At 46.2% G+C, this 17,105-nt stretch overlaps 1 protein-coding gene across 3 annotated transcripts in view; it reads left to right on the top strand.

Annotated features, from left to right (window-relative positions):
* LOC119379424 (transcription elongation regulator 1) overlaps positions 1–17,105 on the top strand; it is a 417,021-nt gene that overhangs the window by 232,088 nt on the left and 167,828 nt on the right. For all 3 annotated transcript variants that reach the window (XM_037648731.2, XM_049411976.1, XM_037648732.2), the window contains exon 9: positions 10,511–10,766. In XM_037648731.2, coding sequence (XP_037504659.1) covers positions 10,511–10,766 — 256 coding nt within the window. The remainder of the gene's footprint in view (positions 1–10,510; positions 10,767–17,105) is intronic.

Below are 17,105 nucleotides of genomic sequence, written 5' to 3' on the forward strand. Positions count from 1 at the left end.
CGTGAGGCGCGGGAGCAGCATGAGCGCGAGAAGCAGATTCTTGAGCTCAAGTTGAAGTTAGCCGAAATAAATGTCGCTCCGCGCAACGACGCTAGTCGCGCGAGTACCCCGACGACGGCGTTGGACAACTCGACTACTCCCAGGCCTAGACAAATTTGCCCGCGTAAGCTGATGGCGCCCTTCGATGAGCGAAGGGATGACCTCGATGCATACTTGCATCGATTCGAGAGAATCGCAGTAGGGCAGGGTTGGGAGAGAAGTGAGTGGGCAAACGCCTTGAGTCTGTGTCTAGTGGGGGAGGCGTTGAGTGTGTTTGGCCGTATGCCAGCACACGAGTCTCTGGATTACGACATAGTAAAAAAGACTTTATTGGAGAGGTTCCGGCTAACAGCCGAGGGTTTCCGGGAGAAGTTCCGAACATGTAAGCCCGAGGATTCAGAAACTGGCAAGCAGTTTGCGTGTCGGCTAGCAAACTATTTTGATCGCTGGATAGAGCTGTCCGAGACAGAAAAGACGTATGAAGGGGTCCGCGACAGAATGGTTGCTGAGCAATTTCTCAACAGGTGCAGCAAGAACTTAGCGGTATTTTTGAAAGAGAGGAAGCTAAGCACAGTAGAGGAGATGGCAAAGCAAGCGGACCAGTTCGTGGAGGCTCAGGGTCTAAGGAACTTAGAAAAAGGCGACAGAGGCGATCACAACGAAGAAGAGAGCAACAGTGAGGTCCCAATGGGTAAACAAAGGGCACAGCAGCGGTGTTTCTTGTGCAATCGACTAGGGCATATAGCTATGAACTGCCGCACTAGCACTAGTCAACAAGAATCCCACGTTACCTGCCAATTGTGTCAGAAAAGAGGGCACAAAGCGAACGAGTGTAGGAATCGACCGGTAGAGCGTACTGCGTGTGCAGTGAAGTCAGAAGAGAAGGAAGAGGTAGTTGGTGCAGTGATAGATAGGTCGGAAGGTGTTAATATGCCAGTTGTGGAGGGTAAAGTAAATGGCAAACGGGCAACGGTGCTGAGGGACTCAGGAGCGGATACTGTGTTGGTGAGGAGAAGTCTGGTGAATAAAAGGATTTCACAGGGAGAATAGGCACAGTGGTCTTTGTAGATGGATCCAAGAAGGAGTTACCCGAGGCGAAAATAAGGTTAGATACTCCTTATTTCGTAGGTGTACTCACAGCGAAGTGTATGGAAGATCCCATCTATGATGTGATATTGGGAAATAGGCCAGGGGTAAGAAGGGTGGATGACCCAGTACAGCGTGAGAAATATGCTAAACAAAGGAAACAGGTAACTGGAAGCCCCAAGAGCATTGAAGCTAGTAGGGGGAGTGGGAAGAGCGAGGCACGAGGCAAGGATAGAGTGCCAATGTTGGAGTGTGTAGGTGTAACCTCTGAGGAGTTCTCAAATGAACAGAGGAGGGACAGAACTCTGAGGCACGCGATAGATAGGATTGGCCGTAAACCAACCAGAGAGGGATGTAGAGACGGAGTGTCCTACGAATCAGTCAAGGAGTTAATTTTCCGTAAGTTTTGGAAAAGAGGGACACTAATTAGACAACTGATGGTGCCAGCACGTTATAGACGGGCCATTTTAGAGCATTGGTATGCGAATGGGTTCAGAGATACACAGAACCTGCGTGGGGAGGTGACGAAGGAGGCATTTTGGCCAGGCATACAGAAAGATGTCAAGCACTTTGTGCAAAGTCACCAATGAAGCGACGGATTGTGGCATGGTGTATTCTCGTACCTTGGAGATTTTAGTGTTCTGGACAATGAACATGTGGTGTGTAGGTCTAATGATAGTGGTGTTGTATGAACTATGTGCGGTGAAGTAAAGTGTGAGTGAAAGTGCGTGACAAAGTGGGGAAGTGAAGGTGTGCATAGGTCAAGCAAGGAAAGAGGAGCACAAGCTACAAGACACCATCAGAAGAGCAGTGGTCCGTAACCCCAAGGAGGAGGATGAAAGCAGTTTTTTTACGAAAAAACTCTTCAAAAGGGGGCCCAATGTCATGAGTAAAGGGGCACGGGGCGCGCGCCGGACAGCGCAAGGCGTCGATGGTGTGCGGGGAATGGAAAAATACCCGATGGTGTGCACCCCCGCCACGTCGACGCAAGCCATTGGCCGAAGGAAGGCACGTGCCACGCGACCCGAACTGAGGTGCGGAACCCCAGAGGATCAAGCAGTCATTGTTCGGTGGGGTCGTCGAGGAGCAAGGTGTGGCAAGCCAGCGTCGCACCCGCGACGAGAGAAGTAGGGCCTCGTTCTGGGGGCAGCGGCACGAGAGGCTCGGGAGGGTAGCCGTCGACCTTGGCGTCACCCAAGTGAGGCTCCCCGAGCTTGCAGCAGCCTCACTCAGCAGTTCGCAGGGCACCTACGGCACTACCACAGCTCGACGAGACGGCAACCCGCCGACAATCACCTGGACAGCCACGTCGGCAGTTTGACCCAGTGGCACCAAGAGGATAGGCCGAGGGTTAGGCCTAACCGGACGAGACGACGTTCTCGAAGGAAGACCGACGGGTCAGCGACGAGGACGACTAGCGAGGCGGCAGCTTCGACGACGGCGACTCCCAGACGTCGAGGAGTAGCATCGACGGGACTCAGCGTCGACTTGGGCGCGGAAGCGAGGCGACGGACTCACGCTAGTAAGAACGTTCTATTCGCGTAGCTGCGTAGCGCAGTGGCCAGACTTTAGGGCCAGTAGAGCCGAACTTAGTTAGGAGTGTTGGTTGGATCCTTTTGTACCGCTTAGCGTTTTTGCACAGGTTACTCCTAATTGTAGTTATCTATCGTGTAAACTTTGTCGTTTGCAGTGTTGTGGTTTATAAAGGGTGTTTGCAGTGACGCCACGGTCTCCCGCCTCGCTCACTCTCCCAACTCCATCACACATTGCAAGCGCTCCCGAGATACGTGACAGCGGCGAAGTGTTCCTTTTCGTTTCGTGGTACCACTGATATCACGCTGCCAACGAGCAGCAGGCGAGCGAGCAGCCGGCTCGCTCGGCATGCACACTTTTCCCATAGTGCTCCGCGCGCCCGCTGGGCGCACTGGGATTGCTTGAAAAAGGTCTATTGCTATCGCAATAAAAACAAACAAAATGTGGAGCCACTGTACTTTGTGAGGTGTATGATCAGCGAAGCTGTGTAGCGCATGGCACAGAGGTGACGTGGTGGAGGCGATTTGGTTATGTAAGGCCAGGCAGTTAACATTCAATAAGCAATATTAATGCGAAAGCCTTAGATGCCTCATTGAACGCGAAAATTGACCGGTGGCGGCGGCGGCGGCGGCGTTAACACGACTGATGTACAAAATCATCATCACGTGATGAAGTCATCATGACGTCATATATCGTTAAAACTTGTGACGTCATCATCGTGTCAGCATCGGGACGTCATCACATGACATCGTTGCTTTACACTGCCTCCGTGATCGGCGCACCAATCACGGAGGCAGTGCAAATCCAGGTGAGGTGCTGACAGGTTGCAATGCCTCTGATACTGGATGCGGTGCAAAACCACTTTAGGCGCAGAAAGCTTTCAGAGGGGGGCGAAGGAGGATCAATGCATCGAGTGAGCAGGAAAAGAAGATGGCTTTCGTGTTCGAGTCGTCTTAGGCGAATGCATACAGGACCCTGTAAGTTTTTCTTTTTTTTGCACTGCTCCCTAAAGGGCACTAGGGGATTTTCGGCATACAAATGGAATGTTCTAGCCATAGGCACCTTCGCTTAAAAGGGCCATGACATGGTCGCCCAAAGATTTGTGGTTTTCAGCGAAAACTAGAAGTAGAGGGTCTATTATGCCTATAGACCTTATGCAAAATTGCTGCCATCTGTCGGAGGTTTTACGAAGCTACCGACTCGGCGCCATGTTGGAGGCTTGTGTCCGAATCGTACTGCTGTCGCTGCTATAACTTCTCGCTTGCATCTGCTTTGATAGTAGGCCATCGGGGCATAAGGGCCTGAACACGTTAGCAGCATTTCCTAATTATTGCATTGACAGTTATTACGTGTAAAGAACAGCATTACAACGAGAAGATAGTACAAGTTTGTCACCAAGACGCATATAAGCCTGCCGTCGATGAGAATGAAGCTTTGCGCGAGGTTATAAATTTTGTGCCTGTTTTCAGTGTAGCGAATAAAGCATTGTTAGCTGTCCGAATACAACGCGTGTAGTGTAGGATGGTTGGAAGTAGGCTTTAGCGCGCGGCTAGGCGCAGCGATGATTGTAAGAAAGTGCTGTTGACCCATTTCAAAGCGTATTTCATAAGCGAAAGCCTACGTCGACCTGATGAATTGTGCATCTAATTTTAAATAAAACGTTGTCCTCTTTTATTTTTGACATAAAAGCTATTTCGCTGCGGTAGTCACTGACGTATGTTATGCGTAGAATTACCGCACGATTAAAATGTAAAAAAAAGTTCAGCATCTCACGCGCATGAAAAGTGAACATGAAAAGTGTTAGTTGCTCGAAGAAGCAGGTGCTGATTAGCTGGTATTTCATTGAATATCCTTCCCACATGTGCTCTTAACACGATACGCCAAGAATAGTCGCGTTCACATGGCCACTTTCGGGGCCTACTGGCGTCTGATTTTCAACCCGTTGCAGCAAGGCAGTTTTGCGTAGCCAACTAAACGCTTGCGAAGCCACCTCAGCGCGTAACCAATGGTAGCGCACCCACGGTCGAATGTAACACATTTTCCGCAACAGCATTTTTTTTCAGTTTCATACGAAAAGTGCCACACACTTGAAGCATTTGTTAACATTTAATAGCACAGAGGAGCGGACACAGGATTTTTCGGAAGGGGGCCAGCTTTTGGAAGAACCTGATATGTGATCTTCTTGGGTATAAATTTAAAAAAAGTAAGGTGGGTGGGTGGGGGGGGCGGTCAGGACATTCGGGTTACCTATCTGAATTTGGCAGTGATAGCGCATGAAATGCTTGAAAAATATGCATATAATGAAGCAATACTCGCGCAAAGCAGCATCTCACCAAACGCTACCTTGTAAAACTCCACAATAGCAAACAAACTACAAAGAACATGCTCCAGCACAATCAGTTCACTGACAGTCGATGATGCGCACGCGCTACCTGTCTAACGTGTATTTGTTATCGCAATGAACAAAAAAATAATGTTGCCAACAGCAGCGCAGGCATGCGCGATGCAGCTTTGAAGCTCGTACACGAAGCCGGTTTTTCTGTGCCTGCAAACACACGGCGCGACAACTGTCTCGTTCCGGCATGACACGAAAAAGTGTTCTCTGATGAGTGCCAATGCTGTCACATACCACATCTATTAAGAACGGCGAACATAAACACGGCGTTAGTCGTAACCAGTAGCCGGAGCAACGGAACAATTTGGCGCTTTTCGTCGGCTGCGAGGAAATCTAATAACGTGGAGGTTAGTTTCCTGCGAACGTTTTTTTGAGCATCCCAATTACCTCAATCTCAGCAACACGGCACGCGAAATTATGTCGGCATATTTGTTCTTATCAGCCGCCGCACGTTGTTACGTAAGCTCCGCGTGCACATGCGGAGCGCGCTTAGCCTTCAACATGGCGGAAATGCGCACGATGGCCGGTAGATGGCAGCAGATTTTGCATAAGGTCTATACAGATTTCAAAAGTGGACCGTAAAAAAATATTTCATTGCAAAACAAGCTCTAGAAGTCGCTGGCTGTAAACCCCACCCACCGCCGGCGACCGCCGTTTCGCCATGGCACATGTGACGTCATGTGCAGCATGGAACGGAGCCGTCGTCTTCTACCAAAGTTTCAGTCGCTGCAAATCATTCAATTTCAGTGCCAAGCTGAAGAAAGCTAAAATATCTCAATATCACGTGCAGCTGACCACGGAACAATATGGTTCGCCGCAATGCAGACGCTTGCACAGCTAGGTGCTTGTTATGTCACGGCTCGCTAGTGCACCAGTGTTGCCTGACTCTTGAGCCGCTCGCGTGTTTATAAAAATGCTCGATTATAAATTAAGTGCTCGACCAAATGCGCTGAAATTTCGCCAGCCTGTTAGTGAGTGCACAAGGATTAATCCACATAACACAGATTATTATCGAAAATTGGGTGTCATGACCCCTTTAAAAGGAAAACGAAGTTTGTTAAATCACGTGCCGGGGCATTCACCGCACTTTGGGACACTTTTGCAGAAGCTCGACTTGAAGCGGATCTCCATCTTTCCGGCGCATGCACAGACGATGAATTGCAGGCACTGCGAGAATGCTCTTGCTACAATGCAGAAAGGCCTCAGTGAGAGGGAAGGGAGTATCAGAGGAGGTTGGCTCTTTGAGGCTAGCTCATTGACGTCATGTTGCCCCTATCAGTGCAATCCATAGAGAAGAAAAAGAACATTGCTTTCTTGGAGTTGCCTTAGGGGAATGCATAAGGGACAGTGTAGCCCTTTAGCATTGAGGCACTGCTGTACGTCGCGGCAGTTTGTCTACCACGTCAGCTGATTACCACATATATGTATTTAGAGTGTTATTTCATAAAGTACACTTTTATTGATCCAGTACTCTGTTTATTTACTAGTGTCGAAAATAATTTCTCAAGAGGTTATTTTCGAACACTTAAATGCCTGACGCCCTTATTTGTGCATTATCGAGTAAAATAAAGAGTGCTTCTGAGATAATTTTCTCCATGAGATTTGCAATGAATGGAAATATTTCTTGCTCTTCATAAGAGCCCCAAATGATTATTCAGATGCTTGAATGTTATCGCAATTTGCTTCTCCTGTGCACTTCATGATGTGAAATTAGCTGCTTTAGAGCACTCCCAGGTGCAAAATTGTCTGCTCCAAAGTGCTCCAAGATGGAAATTTTGGCTGCTCCAAAGTGCTCCAAAATTAAATTTTGGCTGCTTCGAAAATTGCTCAAAATCGGAAGTCCTCGGTAGCATCACTGAATATAAGGACGGGGTTTGTGCATTCATGTAGAAAATAAATGTGCATTACTGTAGTAGACCTTTGTTCATTGTTTTCTTGATACTTATGTTAATTCGGCATTCGGTTCACTCCGACATTTTTTACGGTCCTGTGAAATTTGAATCAACGAGGTTTTACTGTATATAACTTTCTATATAAAAAGTAACCTTCTATATAGCTTTTTATTTGAGTTGCAGGTAATATGCATAGTTTCTCTTGAGTAGTTGCTTCACGGCAATGTGCATTGAACCTGGAAGGGTGGATGCAATGCCATGAATTTACTTTTTCAGGTGGGTTATATTTGGGAAAATGCACATATTCGTTTGTTTTAAATGCTTTGAAAAAGTAGTACTGGAAGTTGAGCCAAAGCAAATATGAAATATAATTTTAGATCGACACTTTTCACTGCCCACATCTAAGAAATGGTTCAAGGATGCAAGATAACCAACATGACAGCAGTGAAGGGTTCAATTAATACAGTGTCGAATCAGCAGTCACGACAGAAAGTTGAAAAAAATGTAATGACAAAGTGAACCTACATTCGAAATTTCGGGCTTCTTTACGCCTCACTATAAGAGTACGGGGCAGTGCCAAGAAGGTGTGTGATTTATGAGGAGTTTCTTAAAAACTGAAAAAGTAGTTGTTTATTAAAATTTCTTGATTTGTAGTAGAGGAAAATCTGGGCTATACTTCATTTTCAGTCAAAATATCAAACATTCACCTTTCCCTATTTTTAAAATGCTCGAATTGTCATGATAACTTGCAGAGCCTCCATATTAAACCTGAATAAGTTTGTTCAGAATAATAAAGATTAAATTTTAAATTTTCTGTCATGATTGCTTGCAGAGACCACATATTAAATCCGAATAAGTTGGTTCAGGTTAATAAAGATTAAATTTTAAATTTCCAATGCCATATTTAAAGGTACACCAAAAAGAAAAATGATTTTTTGCATATTAGTAAATTACAATTTCACAATACCGAAAACACCACTCTTACCACAAGAAAATGCTTGGTAAGCGAGAAAATGCGCGAATAGAAAATGCGGATAGGGCGACTCCACCTCGAAATTCCCGCACTAAATCATAGTCATAGATTTTGAAGGCGTCTACTTTCTAATACATGGTCCCTAAATGGTAAAAATGAAGTGCATTGTCCTCTGAGGAGGCCATAGACGTAACAAACCAAGTTTCAGAAAATTTCGTCACGCCAATGTTGCCAAAATACAAAAAATACACTTTGAAATTCGTGACATCACGCGTGAAATTTAAAAACAAAACTTTGACCTTTATTTTCTCCTCTGTTAATGAACATATGGTGGTGAAATTAACGACATTAGAGTTCTCGGGAGTACAATTTATCAATCTAGACTGATTCATTATTTCACTTTAGCGTCCCTTTAAGGATGGTTTCAGGTTGAATTAGTGGTAGTCAAACCCTTATAGTTGCTCAATAAACCTTTTTCAAGCACACGAGCGCCACCAACGGGCGCGCAAGCGCTCATGGGAAATGTGTGTACGCCGCAGCAGCCGCCGCGACGAGCGCGCGGCCCTCGCGCTGCAGCTTTCCGCTTGCGCCGTGCCAGGACTTCTTAGACGCAGTGAATTCGGCAAGGTGCAACATGTTACTGCGCAATTCAATCACGAACTTCAGTGTTTAGCTGCGACGGCCTCTCGACGATTTCCATCTGTCCCACTGTTGGACCAGTTGAGCGGCTCAGAAGCGTCGCCTCTTATTATTTTTTTTTTTTTTTGCGCCGGTGCACCTTACGGCCTAAATGGAAAAAAAAAATTCAACTCGGTTGCCTATGAAGTGCAGGAGTGGTCTATGATTCGTGGATGCATTTGGAATCAACGTCAATCGACACTGTCGGCGAGTAGAGTGTGAGGTTCTGATATTTAAAGAGTACACTATATAGAAAGTGTAGTCGGCATTTGGGGAAATGAGATACATTCATTGCGTCGCTCGCGCCATATATATAACTAACGATAAGTGCCTACTAACCTTCGTTGGTGCTATAACTACAGGTTGGAATAATACTCAGAGCGAAAAAAGAAAGGAGCAGTACAAGGAAGGAAACGCACAAATCAGCGCTCACACACAACTGAATGTTTATTGCATGTGTGAAAAAAACATATATACAAAAATGGCAGCGCGTCGCGCGTGTCATAAAGAAGCACGAAAAGTCAAACAACCAAGGCGCGTGCTTACAATCAATTAATAAAGTTGAATTCCTTGTCTTGTAACGACTGAGAAGGTTGACTGACACAAAGTGTGGCGTTATTTGTGACATGATATGCCTCCGAAATTTCTCGTGTTGTCTGATTAGGTTGATGGTACAAAATTACTGTGCTTTCGAAGATCGCATTACATTTTCATGACTGACATAGCGATGAGAGATGAGACGGCTCCATTCAATGAATTTCGATGCTCACTGAGGCGCGCATTAATACATCAACCAGTCTGGTCAATGTACACAAGAAAGAGCAATTTGCGGTTAACTCCTACACAATTTACAAAACAATTGGCATGCCTCTGACTGCATTTTTCTTTGCCCACCGCAGACCCCTGCGACCTTAATGCGACTAAGCTTATTTGGGGCGGCCAACACAACCTTCACCCCCACATCGCTTCCCTACGTTCTTCAGGCCATGCGACTTCTTATATATATGTGGAATAACTGCAGTATTTCTAGTTTCTTCATTATTTACGGATGGAGGACGTCCGTGTTAATCTTTCTTTGCTATGCGAACAGATATTCGCAAACCGATACAACGATAGCAGGATATCCCGGCTCTTTGATCACTTTGCAGCTGGAAAGTACTGCTCATCTTATGTGTGCAAGTTTTTTTCCAATGCCGTGCGTAATCATGACAATTCCTCATTTAACAATATTCGAATGCACCGACGCGAAACTAAACACCGATTTCACTGAACGTGGGCTGTACTGCCTGCAAACATGCTCCGCAGCGAAACTTAAAAGCATGTATCAAGGAACTGCAAATTATCAGAGCAAGGCGTGACTTGTCAATTAAAATCAAATAATCATATGTATTCCTGAACTCTGTAACACCTCTCTACAGTTTGGTTAAACCCGATCACGAGCCGCTATGACATTAAATGCCATAGCGGCTTGTGAACAATTAATCATTGAATAACATACGAATTCGGTGTTCCAGCTCACATTGCTCACGATAGCACGTTTTGACTGCATGTATCGGCACGTGATAACTCGTATGCCGCTACATCCTGCTACATCCGCTCGGTAATACCTACACTGCCTCCATCATTCCTTTCGCATTTCATGCAAAGAGATACATGCAGGTGCGTTCAGACATGTGTAGTATTTAGGATTTAATAATAGTCAACCAGCAGCGACGCGTTTTTTTTTTTTTTTTCGTTTGGTGCTCCCACGGCGCCAACGAGCAGCGAGCGACGGAACAGCCGGCGGGCTCGCCGTACACACTTTTCCCATAGTGCTTCGCGCGCCCGCGGGGGGTTCTGGGATGGCTTGAAAAAGGTCTATTTCACATGTCCTCTGTGTCTGCACTACAGGATTTTTTAATTTTTTTGCACCAGAGTGCAGAGAGTTTGCAGACTGCAGTTCCTGTGAAACGACCACCAGCCAAACCTCAAGACAAGTCAAAGCCAGTGTCAAGCACACCAGTTCCAGGTACCCCATGGTGTGTTGTGTGGACTGGAGATAGTCGTGTGTTTTTCTTCAACCCAAGTACTCGCACTTCTGTGTGGGAGCGGCCAGCAGAGTTGAAGAAGCGAACTGATGTTGACAAAATGGTTCAGACGCCTCCAGTTCAGCCTGATATAAAAGGCCAAGGTAAGCACAGTTTGTTTTCATATATTCTCCTTTGTGTTACATAAAGGGACCGACAGCTGGCCTGAACGTGTGATTAGGTCTTACTGGAAATGAAAAGACTGAATTATATATAGTGACAGATTCAAGCATGTTTTTCACGATTTGAGTAGGATTATATTTTACAGTGAAAGTTCTTATCAAATCACAGCAGCAGATGCATAGTTGTCCGCCGCCGCCGGTGTCCGTAACCATTATCCCGCGAAATAAGAAAAAATGAAATAAACAAAAAATATCCAGGATCGGAGGGGATTGGAACCCGGGCCCTCTGCGGGGCAGTCGAGTGTTCTACCACAGAGCCATGCTGGTGCTTGAAACTCCTTTGGAAAAAGACCCTATCCAGAGTCATTCTGTTTGCTGTAGTTAGTCTGATGATTTTATGTGCACCATAATTAGTGCTCAAGATTAGAGCATATATATTATCCATGCCCGCTCTATTCTGTGCTGCCTATGAGGTAAATGGAGCTGAAGCTGAGTAGTGGTGCTGCCTTCACAGCAACTATAGTGGAACATGTCAAGCCGTGGCACATGCGTGTAGAGTACACACATGCGCAGCAAATTGCAGCACACAGACACGAACCGCTGTTGTGCTCACCTCCCACTCTTTGCAGAATGTGTTGTGTGTATACAACTTCCTAGTTGCCGCAGGTAGAAAAATTCTGATTATACAGTAGAATTTCGTTCGACGAACATCGCGGGACCGCCGAATTTAATTCGTTATTCTGAAATATTGTAGTACCTAAAAATGATGTTGGTAATGTAACACAACAGCGAAAATAACGTACCTTTGTGGGAGGTGCACGTGTTCGGGCATAAACAATGAACGAAAACACTGGGCACCGAGTGGAAACAATTTACTGCTTTAAAAAGTCTGTTATCTTCTTCTGGCGAGTAGAAAGCAGGCGCTGGTGCATATATGCCTCCACATCCGCAACCTTCCTAAGAATGTCTTTGGGTACATCCTTGCAGCACCCGAGGTACGATCGGGTCTTCTCAAGGAACACCACAACATCCGAGCTGGAAATAGTCTCTTCCATTGTCCCAGACTCTGCATCTCCAGCGTCGTGTTCGTCACTGTTACAGCAATCTTGCTCACGCACTTGACTCACGATTTCTTCGCAGGTGAGCTCTGCGGACGTAGCCGCTGCACAGTCACTGTCTACGTAATCCTCGAAGGTTACAGCAGCGTCTACCGGGAGCTTCTCAGTAAGCTCATTCCAAAGCTCTGGGTCGAGCTCCGCTTCGTCATCGCAGTCTCGTGGCTAGGCTCGCAGTCTTGCGGCGTAAACGAAGTCTCGAGAAGACCTGCTTTTCGCCAGCAGTTGCTTATGGTACTTGCCTTGACGTTCCACCACGACCCTGTCAGCATTTCTGCGGCTTGACGGATGTTGACCTCCATAGGCAGCTTCAGTCGTATGTTAATGAGAAGGCGCTGCACAAGTCGCTTCCGAAATTCGGCCTTCACACATCATATTATGCCCTGGTCTAAAGGTTGGAGCAAAGATGTACAATTCGGGGGCAGAAATTCAAGCTGCAGATTGCTCAAACGCACGTTCAGCATATTATCCGAGCAGTTATCAACGATTAAAAGAACCTTCTTTTGTTTCTTCTTCATTGTGCTGTCGAACTGCAGCAGCCATTGCATGAACAGTTCCCGTGTCATCCACGCTTTCTTATTTGCCCGATAGTCGCAAGGCAACGAGACAACGTTTTTCAAGCAGCGAGGCTTGGTGGACTTGCCAATAACAAGAGGCTTGAGTTTTTCCGTGCCTGAGGCGTTGCAGCAGAAGAGCACTGATAGCGAAGACGCGATTTTTTTCCGCCCTTGCATTTTTCACCTTTAAAATTCATTCTCTTATCATGTAATAGCTGATAAAAGCACGCCATTTCGTCGGCGTTAAAAACGTCGTCTGGACTGAACGACTCGATCTCCTGAAAGCGCTCGTTCCACCAGGCAATCGCACTTTCGGCATCGGCCGCCTTTTCTTCCCCGCACGCGACTTTCCACACGATGCCATTCCTTTGCTGGAACCAATAGAGCCATCCGGCACTTGCGTCGAAGCCGGAGGTGTCCAAAGCGACTGCGAACTGTCGTGCCTTTTCTTGAATAATGGGGCCTGACAAGGGCAGACCGTGTTGTCTGGCATCCTTAAACCATGTGAGGACGGCGTCGTCGATGGTTTGGTAGTTGCCCAGCCGCAAGCGTTTTCTTGAGGGAGCCAGCTGTGATTCTCGATGTAATTTCACGATCTTCTCCCGATCCTTCAGTATCGTTGCCACTGTTGACGGCGCGATATCACGCTCCCTGCATATGTCCACTTGCTTTTTTCCCAGCATTCAACTCCGTCAGAATGTCCACTTTTTCCTTGAGTGAAAACTGACGTCGCTTCTTTTTAACGCTGGGGCCAGGAGAACTCGTTGCCAGAAAAGCGACCGCACAACACGATCTCAACTTCGCAGCTCCAAACGACAGCAACTGGAAACGTGGTGAGAACAGCGACAACAGCGGGACTAAGCCTATGACGTTGTTTGATGTGGTTTGACCAGTTTGACCGGTTGGTGACGCTCGCGTTGATGTCGACGCTGATGGGGCTGCACCCGTTGAAGCGGGTTTCCCGGTGCATATCTGCTGCAGATGATGATAGGTGTAAGCTTCAGTGATTTCCGTACCGAAACATTCACGGAACTTCGTAATAACGAAGCATCTTGTTGATTTCGGGGTTAAATTACGTACGTTAATCTGAAATATTTGGTATTCTGAAATTCGTAGTACTGAAAGTTTTTTACTTTGGCAATATAGGCACTTTGGCGGGGATTTAAAAAAAATTTGTTAATCTGAAAATTTCGTTATTCTGATGTTCGTAGTAATGAGATTTTACTGTAAATGTTTCAAGGCGTTTTCTGCATCACCATATCGTGATTAGACACTTTGACCTATAAGCTTTTCGTTGCACCAAAGAAAACAGGTACCATAAAAAATGTTTGTCATTCCCTTTAATGTATTACTGCACGATGTATTTTTTGATAGCTTTAGTGAACCCCCACTTATTTCGACTTGCGTATCTCAGTTTGCTCTTGTAACTTCTGTGTAGGAACTTTCTGGTGTATATGTCGCACGTTTGTATAAGACGCACCCTTAAGGGGGGACGTGGCTTTCGGTACCAACTTTCTTATTTCTTCATGGATTTTGATGAAAATTGGCACACTTTTTTGAAATGTTTTTTTAATGCTACTGTAGAAATTTCATGAATATATCTTTACAACTTTTTGATGTACAATATATTTCACCTTCTGCTCTTGTTCCGAGTCTGACTCGCCTAAAAAATGTGATAGGAAACTCGTTCAAAGTGCTATGCATTCTCAGATGTCTGATTGCGGGCATGACATTCTTAGATTTTTTTATTTGCAACAAAATTTTTTTTAGTTTTCATTTTTCATGAGGTGACTGTGCAACAGGCATCGAGGCCTTGTGCAACTCGTCAAATAGCTAATTATCAAAAGGCCATACTGAAAAAGCAAGAATGTCACGCCCTGAACTGTGCTTCAAGGAATATAGAACAAAAAACGGAACTGCAATAGACCCAGCGGTCAGTGAGAAATCAGCGGAACAAGCGAAGCAGGAAGCAAGAAAAGTCGGTTTGAGAAAACGGCTTTTTAAGTTGTACCAACGATATTACTTCATCAAAAGGCACTGGGGTCGTAATCTTTTGAGTCCTTCGTAATGTGCAGTTTCTTGAGTGCCCTGTCTTTAGTTTGAGGTGCCTTGCTTCTCTAAAACACAAGAAGATTGTGATCTTTAATGTGTTTTATAAGGTTGGACCTCCTGCACATGTGGCCTTTTATCTGTTGTGCCTTTGTTTTCTTTCTTTTTTCTTAAAATCCTTTTCTGATATACAAAGAACATGTAGCATGAATTTTAAACAAAGTTATGAAGTGGTGTAATAGACATGACAAAAAACAAGATATTGTAATGCAAGTAGGTCATGTACTATGATGATTTGCCAGCTTTCTTGTATTCATGCTCTCATTAACATAATTAACAGCCTTGATTGCAATTGATCATTGAATCATTTTTATAGGATACTAAGAGCGGCTCTCATCATGACAACCTATCCCTTCCTCCTAAATAACAGGCAGTTATGGCCAAGACATTGGTGGAATAGGAATTCCTTAGCTGTTTATTCAAGACGCGAACTGGGCAGATATGAATTCATCTCCCTGTTTCACTCGTCAAGTTAATTTGTAAACATCGCCTGCGATGCGCTTCATCATTCACCCGGTCGCGGACACGGTTTTCTGCGTGGCTTTTATTTTTTCAGATGATTCATGAGCGCTTACGGCGATACCAAGCACCGCCCCAAGCGCGCCTAAATTGCATCACCAGTGCTTTATTTCACCTCTAAGTGCTCGGCCGCATATTCCGGGAAGTCGGCACGCGATGTGCTGGGTGGCGGCATTCAGTGACGATGCGCAATATGCCTAGGTGCGGCGACGAAAAATATGCGCGCAACGTGTTTGGCTTCGCATTTCGGGACGCCGGCCCGCTGCGCGACGAGCTTGGCCGTGGGGTCCGCTGCCGATGCGTAAAATGACCATCCGCTGTACCGAGGAGCCGGCGGGGGAAGCGCTTCGTTCCTTGCGAAGTAGCACACTGCCGCGAGTCCGCTAACGCGTTGTTCTTGCCCGCAAAGTTCGAGGTTCGTCTCGCGTGCCGACGCCGTGAGCGGAGTTAGGCCTAGTGACGACTCCGAGCAGTAGACGCGCCGGCCGCGGTGCCCGATGTTTCAAAGTACGTAATGCGTGGTCGCGAGTACAAAGAGTCGTCCTGCGATCATCTTCGTCACGACATCCGAAGTGCGCATAAACAGAACCTCCAACCACGGATCGGACGAGTCAACGCTAGAGAGTCGGTCCGAGACGCGCGTTTGCGATGTTCGCTACGAGTGCGGCGCGCCATCGTAATCCCACCGAGCTTCCGGTAGTAGCTCCAAACTACAACGTAGTTCTTGGTCAAAGTTGTCGTCGAGCCGTGAACACAGAGCGATTGCGAATACGCCACGAAGTAGCGCGACTTTCGACAGCCGTGAGCTCGAGACGCACGAGCTGCAGACGACGATCTCCCGGAGCGAGCATCGGACCAATGGCGAGGCGCGCTGGGGCAACATGGCGGACGCGGCCAATCGGAGGGCTCGAAACGACCTTCGAACATTTGCTTTTTGTGCGCTTGTTTTCGAAGGGAGGAGCCAGCTGAGGCGGGGAATTTGAAGACGGAGAAATGCGCTTTCCGATGAGCCCAAGATATCGGCGCTCGGTGGCGTCGTTGCGGAGCTACGATTTTTTGAAAATCAGTGTTTTTTTTGCGATTTCCCCAATAATTTTCGCCACCTCGGCAGGCGCAACAATTTTTTTATAGCACTTCTACGCGGTTTTCGGTGAAGATATTTTGGAATCGGATATAAAAAGGGCTACAGAAACTGAAAATGTGATTTTCAAAAAATCGATTTTTTTGCCGTTTTTCGCGATACGAAAGCCGCGTCCCCCCTTAATTTTTGCAACTTTTGTGGAAAAAAAATTCTATAGAATATGCTCCTCTGTATAACTTGCACCTATTTTTAAATCTAATACACCATGACATGCGCTAGTACATTCGTTGCCAAATGCGTAGTCATGCATGGCACTGAACCATCCATAAGCAGCAGTATAAAACTTTCAACTAGCACTGTTTTATGACTTAACGTTGGGCAGACTTCTGACAGGTGTTGTATAAAGTGTGTTGCCAGAATCTGGGTTCTTTGTTGCCAGACTGCCGCCAAATCTGGTGACTCCAGTTCTAGCTTTCCCTCAACGTTTCCGTATATTCTGCGCGCTTACACGTTTCTATAAGCTCCTTTGTCATTGGCCGTTTTGATTACTGCCCCTCATGTATGTTGCAGAAATCAGGGCCCTTTCTTTTGCGGTGTGCACCGTTCTACAATTAACAGATTGAACTCGATCATGCCTCTGAAGTAGTGCATCTCTCTGTACAGATGTGCGGGCCATGTTGACTATGTACAATGACTTGTTTACTGGGGAAACTGAATGGTGTCACAGAAGTTGAGGTGCTTCCTTTCGCTGTATGCGCCGTTCTACAATTAACAGGTCAGACTTGATTGTGTCTCCGAAGTAGGGAATCCGTGCACAACGATGTGTATACTGCTGACACTGAATGGCGTCGCAGAAGTCTGGGACCTTTCTATCACTGTATGCATAGAGTGTTTCATTAATTGTTCTAAAGGGGAAATAACAGCGCGAACAGAGGACAAA

The sequence above is a fragment of the Rhipicephalus sanguineus genome, chromosome 1 (assembly GCF_013339695.2).
Source record: "Rhipicephalus sanguineus isolate Rsan-2018 chromosome 1, BIME_Rsan_1.4, whole genome shotgun sequence".
NCBI lineage: Eukaryota > Metazoa > Arthropoda > Arachnida > Ixodida > Ixodidae > Rhipicephalus > Rhipicephalus sanguineus.